General features: G+C 37.6%; 1 protein-coding gene across 1 annotated transcript in view; it reads right to left on the minus strand.

The window, feature by feature from the left end:
• LOC134793512 (protocadherin-like wing polarity protein stan) overlaps nt 1-17,437 on the minus strand; it is a 79,510-nt gene extending 62,073 nt beyond the window's left edge. The window contains exons 1-2 of the mRNA XM_063765089.1: nt 17,379-17,437; nt 6,449-7,638 (exon numbers count right to left, since the gene is read on the minus strand). Of these exons, the coding sequence (XP_063621159.1) occupies nt 6,449-7,578 (1,130 nt within the window). The 5' untranslated portion in view covers nt 7,579-7,638; nt 17,379-17,437. The remainder of the gene's footprint in view (nt 1-6,448; nt 7,639-17,378) is intronic.
• Nucleotides 17,438-18,969: the final 1,532 nt, after the last annotated feature.

Below are 18,969 nucleotides of genomic sequence, written 5' to 3' on the forward strand. Positions count from 1 at the left end.
AGTGCTTAGGAAAGAAAATTAAAAGAATAAAAACGATTATCGTTTTAAAAACTTGTTATTTAAATGTACAGCGAATAAAATAATTTAAAAAAAAATTTCGGTTACTGATGAAGTTAAAGTGACGTCACAAAGTTTGTGTCTCCCCCCTCCCCCATGTCACAATATGTCACATTTTCTTGACCCCCTCCCTCCCCCTAAACGTGTGACGTAATTAATGGATGACCCCTACTTTACGTATGAAAAAAAGGCACCCTATATTAATTACAAGCAAACATCACTTTACGCTTTTATTATTTCGCCACGAACATAAGAAACTTTTACACGCTGCGCCTCAAGCCCTTCTTTTTGAACTGCATGATGCTTGGTGGCCACTAGGTGGTAGGAATCTTGCGCGAAAGATCTTTTATGATTGTGTTGTTTGCAAGCGATTAAGAGGGAAAACCCTTACTCCTTTCATGGGAAATTTACCCGAGGAGAGAATTACGCCTACATATCCCTTCTTAACTTGTGGTGTGGACTATGCAGGGCCAGTTTTCATATTAAATCGCAAAGGCAGAGGTGCTCAAACTGTTAAAGCATATATTTGTTTGTTTGTATGTTTTGTTACGCGAGCCATCCACTTAGAGCTTGTCAGTGATCTGACCACCGATGCTTACCTTCTAGCTCTCAAACGCTTTATAGCTAGACGCGGCAAGCCTAACGAAATATTTTCGGATAATGGCAGGAACTTTGTGGGTTTAATGCACGATTTTGCCAAGTTTTTGTCTCAATGTAGTCCCGACATCATAGATTACGCTACTAGTTGTAATATTAAATTTCATTTTATTCCACCTTACGCGCCCCATTTTGGTTCCCTATGGGAAGCTGGAGTAAAATCTTGCAAATTTCATATACGCCGTGTTATTGGAAACGCTCACCTCACATTCGAGGAATTTAGCACGGCGTTAAGCCAAATTGAAGCCGTCCTGAATTCCCGTCCTTTGTACGCCATGTCATCGGATCCGCACGACTTCCTTCCTCTGAGCCCTGCGCACTTTCTCGTCGGTCGCACTTTGACATCGCCCGCCTCAGAGGACCTTCAGCACGCGCCTGCTCATCGACTCAACCGGTACCAGATGGTGGAGAAGATACGGCAGCATTTTTGGACCCGGTGGTCCAAGGAGTACGTCTCCGAATTACAGACGCGATCCAAATGGAGAAGCCACTGCGAAGACCTGAAGCCGAACACACTGGTTCTCATAAAGGACGACAACCTGCCTCCGCTAAAATGGCATCTAGGACGCGTCGTCAAGACTATCCCTGGGCGAGACGGTGTGTCAAGAGTGGCAGACATCCATACCGCATCTGGCATCATAAGACGCGCCTACACCAAAATCTGCCCCTTGGTGTCTCAGCCTGATGAAGAGAGGAGAGAAGGCCAAGAATCCTCTTGAAAGCCAGATCTTTCAAGGCCGGGGGCATGTTCCGTACGAGACCCACAGCGACATCTCTGGTAGGAGCGACTCAGTTGCGTATGTCGCGTCACACATATCGCGGCCAATACGGAGCTCTATATACGCCTTCGTCACCCTACGTCACGACATATTGTCCCCCTCTACCCCAATATCCTCGAATCATGGACACGTAGATTAAGCTTTTAGAATTATAAGAGTAAGCACGTTAAATTTCGGATTTTTTATTTCACCATCCAAGAAAAAGTCGAACTCTCAAAAATACGCAGCGCCTAGTCACGAACACTTTATATTAAAAAAAAAATCTCATAAGTGAAAAGGAAGGTGTAAGATTGTATGGGAAATCAATAACGGCTGAACCGATTTAGATGAAATCTATGTCTACATCTTTGATTTAGTTGAAAATGATACTAAACTTGACATAGAACCTATACTTAAAAAAATATTAACCTCAGACGTCACCGACCCTTAAAACCCCCCACCCCCCACCTGCATCAAAAATCTGGGTGGCTCCACTTCTTAAATACTTTTTAGGAACACAAAGATTGATTCTAGCAAAGGAAATCTCTTATTCAGTGAACGCCGTATTTGAAATCTTTTTATGGCTTGAGCACACTCCACACGTGATATAATAGAGAAACGTATTTTGAGTTACAAATTACAAGCCAGATAAAAAAAATAGAGTTTCATCTCTATCAAAATACACAACGATTCTGTTTATTCTGTACGTACCCCGAGAAATGCAGCCCCATTTAAATGACTAAACTATTAAATAACAATGCCACGTACATAAAACTGTAGTGCGTCTTCATTATCGCCCCGCCTCCCATAATAGTTCGCACCCCCCTCCAACTCACTCCAGAGCAATAACGTCACTTATAAAGATTATGGTGCGCGAATAATTTATGTGATTGTAGTGTATTTCCCCGCATGGGGAGTGAAGGAATCTGGTTTGTCATTCCAAACGTTTGCTGATCACAGGCGAACCAGTATAACGGTCACATAGACGATCTAATTTGTTTTTTTTTTCTGATTTTGAAAGGACTTTGGTGTAATCAATGCGCAACTCAAAACTTTACAGCGGCATTTACCAATATACTTAGGTATAATTTACACTAGGGACCTGCCCCGGCTTCGCACGGGTAGTACAAAACCTTAACAAATTATACACATAAACCTTCCTCAAGAATCACTCTATTGATAAGTGAAAACCGCATGGAAATCCGTTCATATAGTTTTTAAGTTTATCGCGAATATACAGACAGATAGATGCGGCGGGGGACTTTGTTTTTAAGGTGTAGTTATACTGAATTTATGAGGCTCACGTAACCTTATCTTTTAGGACAAAATACAGGAACAGACAATATTTATTTATCTGTGTCTTTATAACCCGATTGCAACCCGTAAGTAAGTGGAATCTCGGTGTCTCTTCACCTGAGATAAAATAATCTCCATCCATAGGTAACTACTATGATAAGATTGATAAGTTTTAGAACGATAGGTACCTGGTACATTTCGTAAATCTCAAACTTCAGGTTAGTAAAGCGCGTAGTCTTTCCTTATACAGTTAGGTACTACAGATCTCGTGGGTCACCTCTTGGTGTTTATTCTGAGACGAACGCGCAACTGCGTAAGATAGGAAATGGGAATAGCATCCCCAGATCTGATGCGAAGGGACCCATGTGACAGTGACGGAGTCAATTGACGTGAAAGGCATCTATCTCAGAGGGCAGCATTACAAATCGAGGATCAGTAACTTATGTGACTACGTATAGTTCGAAATGTTGGTGACGTTGGTGTTGTGATCCAATTTAAACTAATGCAGTTTGGAGATAAATTGAGGAGATTTTCAACGGGGAAGGGAGTAGGGAAACTTATGTTTCTTGGTGTATTATTAATGGTAAGCAATAAAGAGAATTGTTTTGTTTCGTATTGTATCGGAAGCGAAAGCAATTTCCACTACTCCGAGCATCTTACAAGTTTCCTATAGTCATATCTTAGGGATATATCACCACAGTACAAGTCACAGTAAGTGCATAATATTGCTTATTGATTTCATTATATTTTGTAAAGCCAAAAAGCTACTTTGTGTTTCTTTTCAGTGTGCCTGCCCCGTGTTATCATTTTTTCCTGCAACATTCTTCAATGCTTCCGGTTATCTTTAATTTTATCCGGTTACCTATCTACATATTATTTTCACATGTAACAATACACTTGATATGATAATGTTCACATTATATCTCCGCACAATATCAGAAAGTTGTTAACGCGCAAAGAATGCGTCCCACAGGCTAACAGTATCATTATACGACGTAACGCAGACAAAAACCACGTAGTCATCTGTATAAATTGCTTTACCGTAGTCGCTGAAGCCACAGACATATAGGTAATATTACTAATAAGTAGAGCATGCACCCAATAACATATTATCTAAGATCAAACTCTGTAAGTACCTATACAGGGTGATTTCGGGGTCGTGGAGCAAGAGAGCCAGACATCATACAGAATCCAAAGATGAGCCTAATGATGTTGTTAATTATTGTTTATCACCAATAATGATGATTATTTTCCAGATGACAAGTAGGAAAAAACATTTTTGCATACAATTTGGTGACCCTACTCAATGTGACGTCTTGTCGCTTTCCATACAGCGTATGTCAAAAGTCATAGGGTGACCATAATTACTTAGTATAACATTAATTTTACTTGAAAAATAAGAATAATTCAAGTAATTATCTTTTAATCAAATACTACCATATGATAATGTGGATCATTTACAGAGTCAGAAAAAGTGGTTCTGGATCACGACCCCGAAATCACCCTGTATATCTTGTCTAACCGACTTTTCTTGTATCAACATCAGCATTAAATTGTCGTAAGTTGTAGTTAAGAGTTGCCTAGGGTACTTAAATATTATGAGGTTGTCTGGAAGAGATCGCTCTTTAGCGATAAGACCGCCTGTTGGTCTGCTCTACATTTAATCAATTGATTCTTTTCTTTTGTATCTTTTTACTGAGGTGTGCCAATAAAGAGTATTGTATAATATACGAGTATTGAATCCGTGTCTAAAAAGTGTTCTGGATTCGAATTTTTGTCTATTCACATAGTTTTATCACATTACCCACAACAGCCTTATTGGGTTGGGAATGGAACTAGGTCGATTTGTGCAAGATTGTCCCATAGTAATATTTATCAAATGATGTGTTATTTATACATTTGCAGTGATGACATTATTATGTCGTTGAGATATATCATATGTGTCGCTTAACTTCAAACTCGGGTAAATCCATTCGACCCTTTCAGCAAATATCTACCCTATTACCTTTTCTTAATACCAAAATCGTATAATCTGACAGATGGATTTACCCGAGTTTGAAGTTAAGCGACTCATATATGTCTGTGAATGAGGCATTGTCTGCGGGCCCCGGCTGGCTAGGACGTAAAACAGACGAGTTCATAAAAGCTCAATGAACCCCCGCACAATTAAGACAGATGGTTTATTACGGGCCCTTTTATTTAGTAGACCTTTGGTTGATTAACAGGTTACATAAATAATGTAAAGGTATATTTTGTTGCCACGATGACTTCTTCAAAGGTACATTTAGTATTTTTTGTGTTTAAACGATGGCTACATAAGCACAGAAAATGCCCAAAAAACTTTAACAATTTTAAAGACAAAATAGTGTAAGTTCAAAACTTGAGAAGAAACGTTGATTTGATTCGTCCGTAATTTTGTGCTCGACCTTATATTCTATTAGAAGTACCTGTTTAATAGGAAACTTTCCTGTAAACAATTTAATTTGTAAACGAATCAGTAGTCGTTTTGGACCGAGTACTTAAACCGTCTCACATAACGAAAAACATTGAATATTCAACAGCGCCACTCCGATAAACCTAAGCGATAACCACACTGGAAATAAAGCGCGATGCTCTTAGTAATTTCTAAATAGTATTGCTAATTCGCGGATTTTACGTACAAGATAAACAGATTAAGTTAAGTAGATTCGTACTGCTTCTTATTTTTTTCCACGTCGTAGTATCACTCAAAAACAGATTTTAAAGTATACGTTTAAATATTTATATTTTCATCTACTTCGAAAAAATAACGATAACGAACCTTGAACTCACGAGACATCCGAAACGTCGAATTACATAAAAATATGTTAATTGGAATCGGATCCTAAAGATTTCACTTACTGATAAACGAAATTTAACGATGAACAGACGATATAGATATGGCATTTAGGAATATAACGTTTATAGTAAGATTTCTAATTAGATTACAACTGGTGCTGCTACAGTTGGTGTTTTGTTCCGACTTAATAGGGATCCTCATTCACGGGCTAACGCTATCTCACATGTGGTTACTGAGAAACCACACCTGTGTATATATATGCACAAGTTAAATAGAAACAACTTAGTTTAATTTTGTTAAATGAATGTTGTCGAAACGGTAAGCCGCAGAAACCGTTACTAGGGGAGTAATTCCGGCTTACAAAATTGTTCTGCTGGGATACATTTTTAGTTGAAATTTCCTGAATGGCTTTCAGTACTCTTGGCTTCGTTAGGCTCGAATATGCCCCGTGAATTTTATAACAAAAGTCATAACGGAGCCACTTACCGCTAGTATGTGGGCCGCTATAAGAGTGAGTCACTTGGTGTGATTATAAAAATAGTCTAGCGTGTTATAAAGAGTGAAATATCGTGTAAAAAATGTTTTGTTGTAAAACATGGAACTCGGTAGAGTTCCGAGCGTTGACATGGTTTTATTTATCGTCATTCTTTTCAGTCGTAATTTTAATGTGACGCATCTTAGATCAGATCACACTTAATTTGATGTCAGGCCTTGGATATACTATTTACTTGCAAAAATAGTGGAACATAACAAAACAAAGAGATCAGCAAAATTGAACCTACTTTAGTACTGTACAATATAATTTTTATAAAATACCTACTACAAATGATTAAAAATTAAAGCGATAGAGTGATGGACTCACCTTGCTCTCACAGTGGTGACGACGACGCCTGTCGGCTGCTCCTCGGCCACCGAGGCCACGTACAGAGCTTGCTCGAAATACGGCGACTGGTTCCGCAGCTCTCTCTTCACTCTCCTCGCGATATCAGTATCATTCAACTCCTGGTGGTGGTACACTATCTTCAGCCTATGGTCCGAATCCACAATGTTTGTCCTGTCACAGTTAAATGTAAACAGCACAGACACTTTCCACATAGGCTCCATTATACACTCGTCGTTACGCGCCACCAGATCCCCCTGGCTATTCTCGATCACAAACCTGGGGTCACTCACGTCCAAGAACTGAACTTTGCACATTTTCTGCACCGTCCGCGGCAAGAACGCCGTTAGAGAATTCACGAATTGAGACTTCTTGAGGCATATACCTTGCCATCGGTCCGTAGTCGGTATAGCGAAGCTGGCGTACGTTTCCGATATCCACTGTTTGGCTTCAGCTATTTTTACATCTATGGCCATGTCGAATGGTACTATGGACTGAGATCTTTTTTTTCTACTTTTATTTCTACTAGCAAAGTCCTCGAACATCACGTTCGACCACGGATAGGCCGTCGATAAAACATTGTATTGACTAGATATCAACTCCTCGCTTTCTAGTAACCTCCAATCTATATTATCTGGATAAGGCGCTGCCCTTTTATCTCTCGTAACGGTCTCATCATCGTACTGCAAAGCGGAGTCACTCTGATCGTAGACACGGTCGAAATCGATGTCGTACAGTTCTGCATGCCGTCGACTACAGTCCTCGCCTGTGACAAGGATTCTGACAGGCAAACTGTAGTAGTCGATGTCGCGGATTCTTTCCGAAGTCGAGTCGACGTAGAAAGTGAAGAGATTAGGGTAGAGGACGCCATCGCACCGCAGCCTCTTGCGGAGCGTGACGAGGCCGGTAGTGCGGTTGACGCGGAGCACGTGATGAACGAAGTTGGCGGTGCGGTGGACGTCGATGGTGTAGACGCGTTCGGAGCCGAGCTTGTAGACGGCGGCGTCGAGGACTGTGTGGCCGGCGGGCGCGGTGTCGGGCACGAGCACGAGATAGGCACGCGCGGCGGCCAGCAGCGCGGCCAGCGCGACCAGCGTCTGCCAGTTTGCCATCGTAGCTCCGCTCACCTACAGCCCCGCCGCCTCACCCAGCTAACGGTCTCGCTCCCCATCCTGAAACAATAGACCATTTGTATTTAGACAGACGAAATGTTTATGCATAGTAAAAATCTGTTGTCGCGCAATATGATTCAGACATTTTTATTGAAGTGAAAACTTCTTTAGCGGCGCTGAGCACTTTTTGAGGTGGGGAAAAATTATAAACTCGAGACAGCGTAACCCGTAACGCGTAACTATCTCTTTCTACCACGCGGCGAAAATGTATGCCTGAGCCTGCTGTTTCGTTTTTATTCACCAAAGAACTTTAGTCATAACGTATCATAGGTCAATTATTTAAAACTGGACTTTTATATTAAGCAATAAAGCTCAATGTTCTAATCTTGTGCGGGCTGAAATACGAGGATCTCACAGTTACATTCTAACTTTATAGCACTCAAATATAATTCAATAAAGCTACATCTTGATGAAATCGCTAATAAAAGTGAACTCTAGTACTGGTGAATAAAACTCAAAATATCATGACCAAATTTAGATGCGAGGTCTGCAAGGTAACTTTACAATTTCTATTCGAATTTTGAACAATGAACGCTACAAATTTGAATTTCGAATTTTAAACAAGCTCACTGACCGACCAGGAATTTCGGAACTAAAGTTTTTCAATAGAAAGGAGGATGGGTCAATTATATATAGAGTCAGTCCATGAAAAGTCTGCAGCGGATTTGGTAGCCCACGCAGTGCACGTGTTATTTTAAACGTCAAACTTCTATGAAATTATGACGTATAAATGACACTTGCACTGCGTGGGCTATTAAATCCGCTGCAGACTATTCTTGGTCCGACTCTAGTGATGCAGACATTTTGGACTAGTCATTGAGTTTTCACTTCTGTCGGCACTCCCGGCGTGCAACCCGTTGCTTTTTTTTTCTGACTAAGATCTACCACAAACATACCACCGAAGTTCATTAAAATGTAATCAAATTACAACATGAGTATTTAGTCGAATTGTGTAATATGTACTACATACAAATATTAGTAACGTAGCAGATTCAGTACGAGCTGCGCATATATTCAAGGCACTTCTAAATTCATGACAATTGCGAACGCTGACGTTATTACTGTTACATGGAGCAGTAAAACAGTTCCACTTCATATTCAACATAATAGTCGACAGTCATAACGTTAATATACTACATTTCATATCACAGGAGGAGCAAAAACATTAATGCCATATCTTGTCATGTAATGGAGCCCATAAAGAGCGTTCCGTACCCTGGACATACCAAGCGCATCTTCTTATAGTTTTCCAACCAACCAGTATTTTTACCGACAACAGTTTTTGATGCGTATCCTAGGGGTATCCTATATCTCTGTATATTATACCTATTTTTTAATATTTCTACTAACAAGATATTATTTAGTCTCTAGAACCTTCACACTTCTTGGATTAATTATGCTATTTTGAATAGAATTTATAAGCTAACTACCTTAGGTCACTATGTACTTAAGAAATATTGTAACATGTCAAGTTTCTAATTTAGTAATTAATATATGGGAGCGAGAATTATCATACAATAAATAGACAAGACAACATAGGTAAATTAAGTGCAGCTCAACATTCTCGAGCAAAGCCAAATTCAAGCATACTAATGATGTGAATATGCCGTGACGGGAAAATATATATCATTATATTTAATAAATTTTATTAGTCTGTCTTGTAGTAGCATTTTTTAACAAAAATTATACACTAGAATCCGTCTACAAATGGTCGGTAAATAGGCAAACAATGTAATAGCATAGTATTCGAAACAACGCCGGGGGGAGCGAGTTATGGTGCATAATAAGCAGGGTTGATGCGAGTAGGTGCCGATCAAAGGCGAGTGGTCGTCTACGGCGCACTACTAAGCATGATCTCCGTTTACTGATGGTTATCAGAAGAGTTGAGGTCATTGTTATACTGGCTTTCCTTGATCAACATTCGGGTTTGCTCGGTGAGCGATGCTAATACAGAGTGCTATTCTTAAGTATTGATAGCCGAAAAGAGGAGAGTTGATCTCTCGATGTAACCAGTGTAAGAGCACTCGCCGATCGCTCAGAAATGTTGCAGATCTTTGTTCGTAACACTGGTTCTATGTGTGGACTTAACTCACCAGTACTCGCACATACAACAAGAACCCTCGGTCAGAAGCAGACGTCGAAGGCGTCAGCTATATCGCTTAGAAATATCGTAACGGCTGTGTCTGAGTTGGCTGAAACACTTTTGTTTTTGTTTCAGACGGCCGTTGAGATCAGGTGGCGCACTTCGGTGCGGGTAATTATTTCGTCCATGCAGTCTGTGGTAAATATTTACGATGTAGACTTAAAAATTGGAGCCATCGGTTCAATATCAATTTTAGACCATTTGATAAAAGCTATGGGAATACAGTTGTACAACTAAAAACCAACTCGAAAGTGAGAAACATTCTAATTCGTTATAAAACGCAGAATCCGTTTGGGTCTTAGAAGTAGGTATAGGCAAATGTTAAAAGATTATATACATGATTATCATCATTGCCAAGTGTGCAAAGGCAATTTTATAAATTTTGAAACAAATCAGATTAGGCAAAAGAGATAATATTGATGTTATCAAACAAGCATATACTTTTACGGCCATTTGGCTATACGAAATTGTTCCATCAACGTATAATAGCAAACACAACAGCGAAACAACAAGAGATCCCTCTAATAACCGACGATCCTAAACAAGCAAACTAAAGCTGGATTTAACGTTTAAACCCAATTTTAACACCGCCGGTATGTAGCAAAATGATTAAATACTGTTCGTTTATAATTATGTAAACATAATAAACCAGGGTTTAATCAAATTTAGCGAGGTACCTTAATTAGAAAGCCGCCTTGTATCGCGTAATTCAATTTAAAAATTCAGCTATTAGAGCTATAGGCAATCTAAGAATAATTAGCAAACTATACCTAGCACATCAAAATGCATGAGCATTTACTGCAACAGAACTTTTTTACTAAAAAATACTTACACCTTCTGCTGAGTAAAAATGTCAGCTTAAATTCAGAAAGGTTTATTTCATATACGTTACCTACTGCATAAATTTCTAGAGACGATTAAGGTACGAATTTAACCTTAAAACTCGTACCCAAACAGTTGCTAGTTATATAACTTATATACATACTGTACTTTAAACATGGTTGCCAAGTTCCGGGCGATTATAAAATTTGGTAAAACCAAGTAAAATCACAAGTGATCTCGTTCGGGTAATTTATAGCTGGTATTATGGCCCGCTCAAATTTACCGGTATTAACAATTTAACGGTTTTCCAATTTACCTTTTCCCTCACTTTTCCGGTTTTCAGGTGTTCCGGGGCGAGGACCGTTTCACACCTCCCGATTTATACAATGTTGACAGTGCATAATTAATTACCACTCTTGATTAAATGCTGCGGGATTATGGTAAAATTTAATGGGTTTGAAAATTATATGATTAAGGTTTTTACGCTAGTTTACTTTGACTAAATTAATGTAATTATTCTATCACGAATATAAACACAAAAATACTAACTTTAAGAGGTAAACACTAAACATCATTGAATAAAGTTAACAGTCTAATTAAGAATCTCCTCCATTGTGAGGAATCGGTTAAAATATAACTATAAAAAAAATGTCAGTAAGTCCCGAGTGTTATTTATGACTAAATAATAGCCGTTGCCGTTGCTCATTGAATACATAAATAATAGGGTGGTTCAAAAAACATTTTTTTTTATTTTCCTACGGGGCACCCCCTTATTTTGTTACACTTATTATGCTGATAAAATACACCAAGTTTCGTAATTTTATCTCAACTACAAGGGGGTGCTACAACACTTTGAAATTTTTCAAAGTTGTATGAAATCCAAAAAAAAAAAGTTTTTATTATTCAGAATTTTATTTAAGTATCTGGTTTCACACTATTTGCACATGTGATTTATAAGTTTTTAAGTAGAAAATAATTTTTATTTCTATTTTTAAAAATTTTTCAAAAGTATGATTTTGAATTTCGCCTAAAAAAGTCATAAAAACTAGAAATAAAATGTTTTTTTTTTACTTAATAACTTTTATATCACACTTTCAAATAATGTGAAAACCACTACTTACATAAAAATCTAAAAAAAAATAAAAATCTTACTTTTGAAAAATTATAAAAAATAGAAATAAAAATGTTTTTCTACTTAAAAACTTATAAATCACATGTGCAAATAGTGTGAAACCAGATACTTAAATAAAATTCTGAATAATAAATACTTTTTTTTTTGGATATCATACAACTTTGAAAAATTTCAAAGTGTTGTAGCACCCCCTTGTAGTTGAGATAAGATTACAAAACTTGGCGTATTTTGTCAACATAACAAGTGTAACAAAATGAGGGGGTGCCGCTTCTTCTAACTAGAGTTTGAATTTTTCCCATACAAACGTGAACCACCCTAATAAATAACTTGTAATGCTTAATAAGGGCTTTTCCTTGAGGGGCTTACCTTTATAACGGAGAATTACACCGTCCGCAATATTGTACAGTCACCTCATTTTACAGTTGACTATGATTTATAACTCCCGCGTCACATTTTCCTCTGTATTCAAATATTTAGGTTTTATTGTATAAAAAGCTGCCGCCTCGGAAAAAATAATAAACGGAATATGGAGGATAAAATAGAGCGTTGTTTTGCGATCACAAAAATAGGCCCCGCATAAATCAATTAACGAAAATCTATTTAGATTTTACACAAAATAAGAGACATCGATATCCTATGTGCAATGTATGTAGTCATATCAGTATTCATTTTACGAATGCAATTAAAATGTGTTAGAAAGTGTATATTGTATATTTTAACAATAGCAACGCTTGAGAGCCATCGTCACATGCTCTTGATCTCCAAATAAATCCAAGGCTACGTTGCAGATTTTAAATTATGAAATATAGAGCCTATAGAGGATTATTCTCTCTGAATAAAAAAAACAACGGGTTGCACTCTGGGAATGCCGACAGAAGTGAAAACTCAATGACTAGTCCAAAATGTCTGCAGCACTATGTATAATTGACCCATCCTCCTTTCTATTGAAAAACTTTAGTTCCGAAATTGCTGGTCAGTGAGCTTGTTTAAAATTCGAAATTCAAATTTGTAGCGTTAATTGTTTAAAATTCGAATAGAAATTGTAAAGTTACCTTGCAGACCTCGCATCTAAATATATTTTGAGTTTTATTCACCAGTACTAGAGTTCACTTTTATTAGCGATTTCATCAAGATGTAGCTTTATTGAATTATATTTGAGTGATATATAGTTAGAATGTAACTGTGAGATCCTCGTATTTCAATCCGTACAAGATTAGAACCTTTTTCATGTAATGTCATTGAGTTTTTAGAGCACCGTACAAAACTTTGTTCACGGTGCTCTTATGGGATCACTTCGGTCTTGCAAATCGGTTTTTTTCTCAAAGACCGTTTGATGTAGGTACCTGAAATTTGGAATAGTTATGGCAAGTACCATCACTAACACTGTGAATAAGTCGAAACTGCTTATTCTTTATTGATTTAAATATATGCCATCTAAATGAGTGGCCATCTAAACGTTACGGTCACGTGATCGCGTTACACTGTCTCGAGTTTATCATTTTTTCCCCACCTCAAAAAGTGCCCAGCAACGCTAAAGAAGCTTTCACTTCAAAAATCTAATATATGTTTAGTTTGTATGTCTATCTGTAAATTATGTAATTAATTTTTACCTGGGCTATCCAAAATTGTATATTAATCGTCCTGCATACCAATACTCGTAGAGCCCTTAGCGATATGAGACGGGCAAAAACAATAAAGTCAAAGATCGGGTGGATTAACTGGTAGAAGCAACTGGTCCCCCATCTGAGGGAGGAAAACTTTGGCATAGGGTGACCAAGTTTCTAACTTCTTAGTGGTACTAGAATTTTCAAAACAAATAATGATAAGAAAAATGTTCTACATTTACAACACTTGAAACATCGTACGTACTTGCATACGGATGCGAAGGTATAAGACTTTCCCTTCTTACTGCAACCAATGGTAAAGCGATCCTTTTGGTTTTCGACATCAGTTTGTTGTGCCAAGAAGATTGTCTTATCCAATCCAACAAGCCTCCTCTAGAGCCGAATCGTATCAAGCGGTAAGAAAAACAAACAGGTCACAAAGCACAAATGGGTATGTCAACTCTTGTTACAATGCTCCTTCTTGCTCAAAGCCAACGTGGCTGCTTCCGTTGTGTTGATGACCACCTCCGGCACAAAGAGCACCGTGAAATAGCAATAAAACTGATCTCAAAGCACAAAGGATTATATGCCAACTCTTGCTTCAACGCTCCTTATTAAATAGAAGCTAACAGTGACTGTTATCGTTGTTGTGCTAACTGATAACAACATCTGGCACAAAGAGCACCGTGAAACGGTAATAAAATAACTAGGTCTCAAAACACAGAGGGTTATAGACAACTCTTGCTTCAGCCGTCAACGATCGTTAATAAATCGAAGCCAACAGTGATTGTTACCGTTGCGGTGATAACCGGTACAAAGAGCACCGTGAAACAGCAATAAAACAGGTCTCAAAGCACAGACACCGCGTTAATGGCGCTATCAATTAAATCCAGGAATCGGTCCGATCCCTCCCGGTCATTACATTCCGTCTACTATTCGCCATTTATACCGGCCATAAATTTACGACCCGTTTTCAATTTATTTGTTTTCGAATCTTGCTTCTATTGGATGTGTGCATGTTGTTCTCTAAAAAATATTGAGGTAACTATTAACCTAAGTCCTAACAACAATTACTAAATATACATACAGGTAGTTATATAATAGTTAATTACGAGTATCAATCAGCGTGCTATAGCTAGGCTATTGAAACAGCAATAGTCGTATCGTATTCTTAAACACATCCGGTGGTAAAGAGAAGCTAATTTTAATTCTATTTAACCAAGATTTGAGCAGGTATATCAACTACACTAGTAATAGAAAGGTAATTTAATTAATAGTGAAATACAAATGATTTTAGATATATTATTGCGTTTCATCACTTAAAAATATAATCGAATCTAACGCCTTATTATCAAAACCAAGCCTTTTGGGCTGCAAGACGTGATAAAGAAGACGTCAATCGGAAGAACCTATGCAATAAATTACAAATCATTGGATGCTACGCTCCTAATAGATACCTATATATGTAGGTACCAAATGATCAATTAACTAAGCATAAGTTAAAAATGTTTGTGAAGCCCGCCGAACGTGGTTGGTATTCTCGTTGCAGTGCTGGCTTTTAAGTAAGCCTATTAGGCTAGTTAGAAGAGCGCTGCAGCTTGTTTTCATAACTACCTTTGTATTTTAATTATTCCCAATTAATAGAGAGTTCTAGACACATATACATTACATTACATGGACCAAGGATTAAGTAGGTGGTAGATTGTCTCTGTACCTAGCGATCATATTGTCAATCGGAGATAGGGTGCGAATACTATATTATAATCATAATTTATAACACTTTAGTTACAAATCACGTCCAGGAATTAATGGACCATAGACGAGCTTGCAGCACAATTTTATAATCAAGTTCTTCCCAAGCAAATAAAGTAGTAAGAAGTAGTAAAGTGGTTAAAGAGATGCATTATGAAGCCTCGTGATCGTCAGTTGCCGCTATGTTAGTGGATAGATTTAAATAATAGCTGCCCAAACACTACAAACTTTACTTTACCATCACCTATTTAGACCAGCGCTGGCTTTATAGCTAGCATTATGCTGAGTTGGGTCCATTTCGTGATGCACACTTATTGATCTCTTCTTTCATTGCTGTTGTTGTCTGTACATGTTCGTACATGTTTTGTGATCGTCACGAATAAAAATGTTTTATCTTATCTTATCTATTTGGTGGCCAGGAGTTTATATTTATGGGTTTACATTTCCCGTTTCTTTCCGTGCAGAAAAATAACAAGATTACAATAGGTATTTTTAATTTAGGTTATTCTCTTGTTTAAATGGTTTAAATGTTGACAATAGCGATATTTTTTATTCTCTCAAAATATCAATTGCTTGTCTAAATTCGGTTCATGAAGCTGCTGACAGACATGCGAACGGAAAACGAAGGCCTAAATAAAGTTCTGGTTATAGCACCCTTTAGGTGTGGAACCAACACTTTCGGTGCCGTGCGCCCCGTTTCCAGTACAAAATGAACACACGTGTTCTTGGCAGTGGCAGTGAATGTGTTAAAAGGGTGTAAAAAACCATACACCTCTGACCACTTGGTCTTATCTTTTAAAAGCTTAAGCGAAGCGTTAAGGATAACCGATTAGTAGACGTAGGTTTGGGTTGAGGAGGGATCATGAAAAAATACGGCTCAAACTTTACGACTAGATAAGTCGATACTTACAGATATACTCACAGATATGTTTTACGGCGTTAGGCGTAAGCTTATGAAATTACATTAATTAACATGATAAAATATAAATAAAGTTTGACATTAAATGTATCTAATCTTGAGTATAATTTACGCGTTCATTAACGTTACGGACTGGACCAAGGTATTTAATTTGCTAATATGTATGAGATTATGCAGCCAAAATTGAAAAATGTATGATCTAATTTATATGTACATAATTACATATACAGGGAAAAAAAATTGGCTGTTTCATACATTGGCTGGTCTATTTTCTATGGGGGGTTTATTTTTATTCGCGATTTCGGGGTTGGTCCCGTAGTAAAGGTTGCTCAGTATAATCCCAAAACCTCCCTGGCAACGGAAATGCACTTATTTTTTTGCCATCCTGCATCCTGTATAAGACTCACACAGCAAACAATTAAATTAAATTACAATTACTTTAGGTTTGATGACAACCTTAGGGAAAAGTTATTGAAAATGTATTAATTGTTCCAGGTTTATAAATGGTAAGTAATCAATGTTGTCGTGCTATTGCTTTATATATCTGTAGCGTATTCCACGTGGAATCGACTCCACGTGTATGTGAGCAATGCTCATCTCACTGCGGTAAAATCGTGTTAAAGGGAAAATATAAACCAAGACAACAATTAAACTTGAATTAAGAGTTTCATAATAATACGAGTATATACATAGGTAAGTAAGAACGCAAGTGTCGTCACCAGGATGCTGCTTAAAACATCTGATACAGATGAAAATGCCTATTATTATTAAGTATATGTAGTATTATGTAGTAACTTCGTACATGTATTACACCAAATTTAATAATTACAATCCTTTAATTGCCTGCAACAGTGCAAATGTTTCTGAATTTGAAAAACAAATCTTAGTTTGGATTTGTTGCTTGTTACTCTTGTTAGCTGGTCGAGTTTTATTGTCACGACCAGCGTGGTAACCTCATATCAAAACAAGCCGCGGTTCATCTTGGTTCACTTAACATTAACATGCATAGTTATTTCATCCATAACATTACTCCAAGCAATTGCAATTAAAGTTAAAAGGTAACTAATGTTATTTTGTAATTGAATAATATCATTAATTCAAATACATTTTAACTGACGTCGAAATCGAGCAATAAAACGGGAATTATATCACGCTATCGCCAATAACTTTTCAGTTTACGATCCCCGATTAACATAAAACGATACCAAGTCAGTTACCAATCTCCATACCGTAACATTTGGTAATAAGCTACTGGTTTCTAAGATTTGGAAACGTACATTTTTCCTCTCAAACTTAACTCGACATAAAATATATTTTTGGAAACGCGTAGCAACGACAGTTTGATACCTCTTCTTTTTATCACCTTACCTTTTACGATATTGACGTGAGAAGACTACACTTCATTTTATCGTCATCTGTAACAAAACATAAATATATTACTGACAAATTCATAGGTTCTGTAGTTAACTGTTTCATTTTAAAAGTTAATGAGGTGGAAAATGAGCGTGAAACGGACAAAAAGCCAGTGATTTTGACAAATGAGCCCGTCCCGGCGGCGGCGGAGCGCGCTGGCACATACGAGTATGAATGTAGATTAATGGTTGCTTTGTAATAATTGTTGTTGTGTAGAGATACAATATTCACTGAATGTTTAAAATACTTACTTTTTATTATTAATTAGGCAAATTACAAAAAAACCTTTGTTTTGAAGAACCGTTTCTTCTTCAACATTTGTGGTTAAAATAATAATGAATTTGCATGCGAGGTACGAGTACTAGGATAACTACAAGGAACGCAGAGACCGGTCTATCGTCAAGGCTTTAGAAGGAGGGCGTGACCGGTTAGGAGCCCGGGGTGTCCGTGTCCGCGATACGCCGATACGAGTGCCACTCGCTTTGAGAGCGCCTCGAGGGCTGTTCTACACCGCTAGAAAATGATACCAGACTTGTTATGCAAGCCTGGTGCACCCAGTTATTTTTACTGTAAGTGGGCTGAAATTATTTTATGGCTTCACAAGTTTTATAGGTACGAAGAACTTGTGACTTGGGGGCTTTAATTTTTGATAATTTGCGATAGACTCTGCACTTTATTCTGAATATCAAAACCTGTTTATCGTGAGGACCCCAAAAAGTTTGAGGCTGAATAAAATGAGGCTAAAGACATTGGCGACACTCGGTTATATTTTTTTTGCGCCATCTATAATTAATTGATTTAGCAATTAAAATAACTGCCCCGAACTAAAGTGCTTTAGGATACCATCAGCTACCTTTTTGGATATTTACGCACAAAGATATAAAATCTTAATTATATCTTACAGGGTAATATCCAGCACTTAATCGAGAACTATAAATCAATATGATAACCTCGGCGTCTCTAACTACCACTGATACGTCTCCATTTACCCACGAAGGAGATAAATCCACCGAAAAAGACTAATCTGCATGCCGAATGGCATCAGGCATCATGCGTTATTCCGTTTGAAGATAAACGATTTCATTTGGCAGTGAATTTCTTTCACGGGGATAGCTGCCTGGCCGCTTTCGGATCAGGTTCTGTACAACACTATTCATGAACTTAAATAAATAAAAAATATTCAACTTTTTTCTCATAGTGGTATTACGTTAAAATGTTTAGGTATTTCTGATGAGTAACAATCACGCAAACAAGATGTTTACTTGAATAAATTTGGTAAATATAAAGGAGCCCACTGATTACCAGTTCGCCGGACGATATCAGCCTGTTAGTTAAACGCAAAATTTGACAATTCCGAATAACTGACAGGCAGATATCGTCCGGCGAACTGGTAATCTGTCCCTTAAGAGCTGCGATCATATATAACCATGGATACCGCCTTTAGGAACATTACCGTTCAAATTCTCGGGCCAAATTAGCACACATACACAATTACGCCTACATTCAAATAAGACGACGCGTTTACAGAGCCTGTAATCAAAGCTGG

Source organism: Cydia splendana, chromosome 9 (genome assembly GCF_910591565.1).
Source record: "Cydia splendana chromosome 9, ilCydSple1.2, whole genome shotgun sequence".
Classification (NCBI taxonomy): Eukaryota; Metazoa; Arthropoda; class Insecta; order Lepidoptera; family Tortricidae; genus Cydia; species Cydia splendana.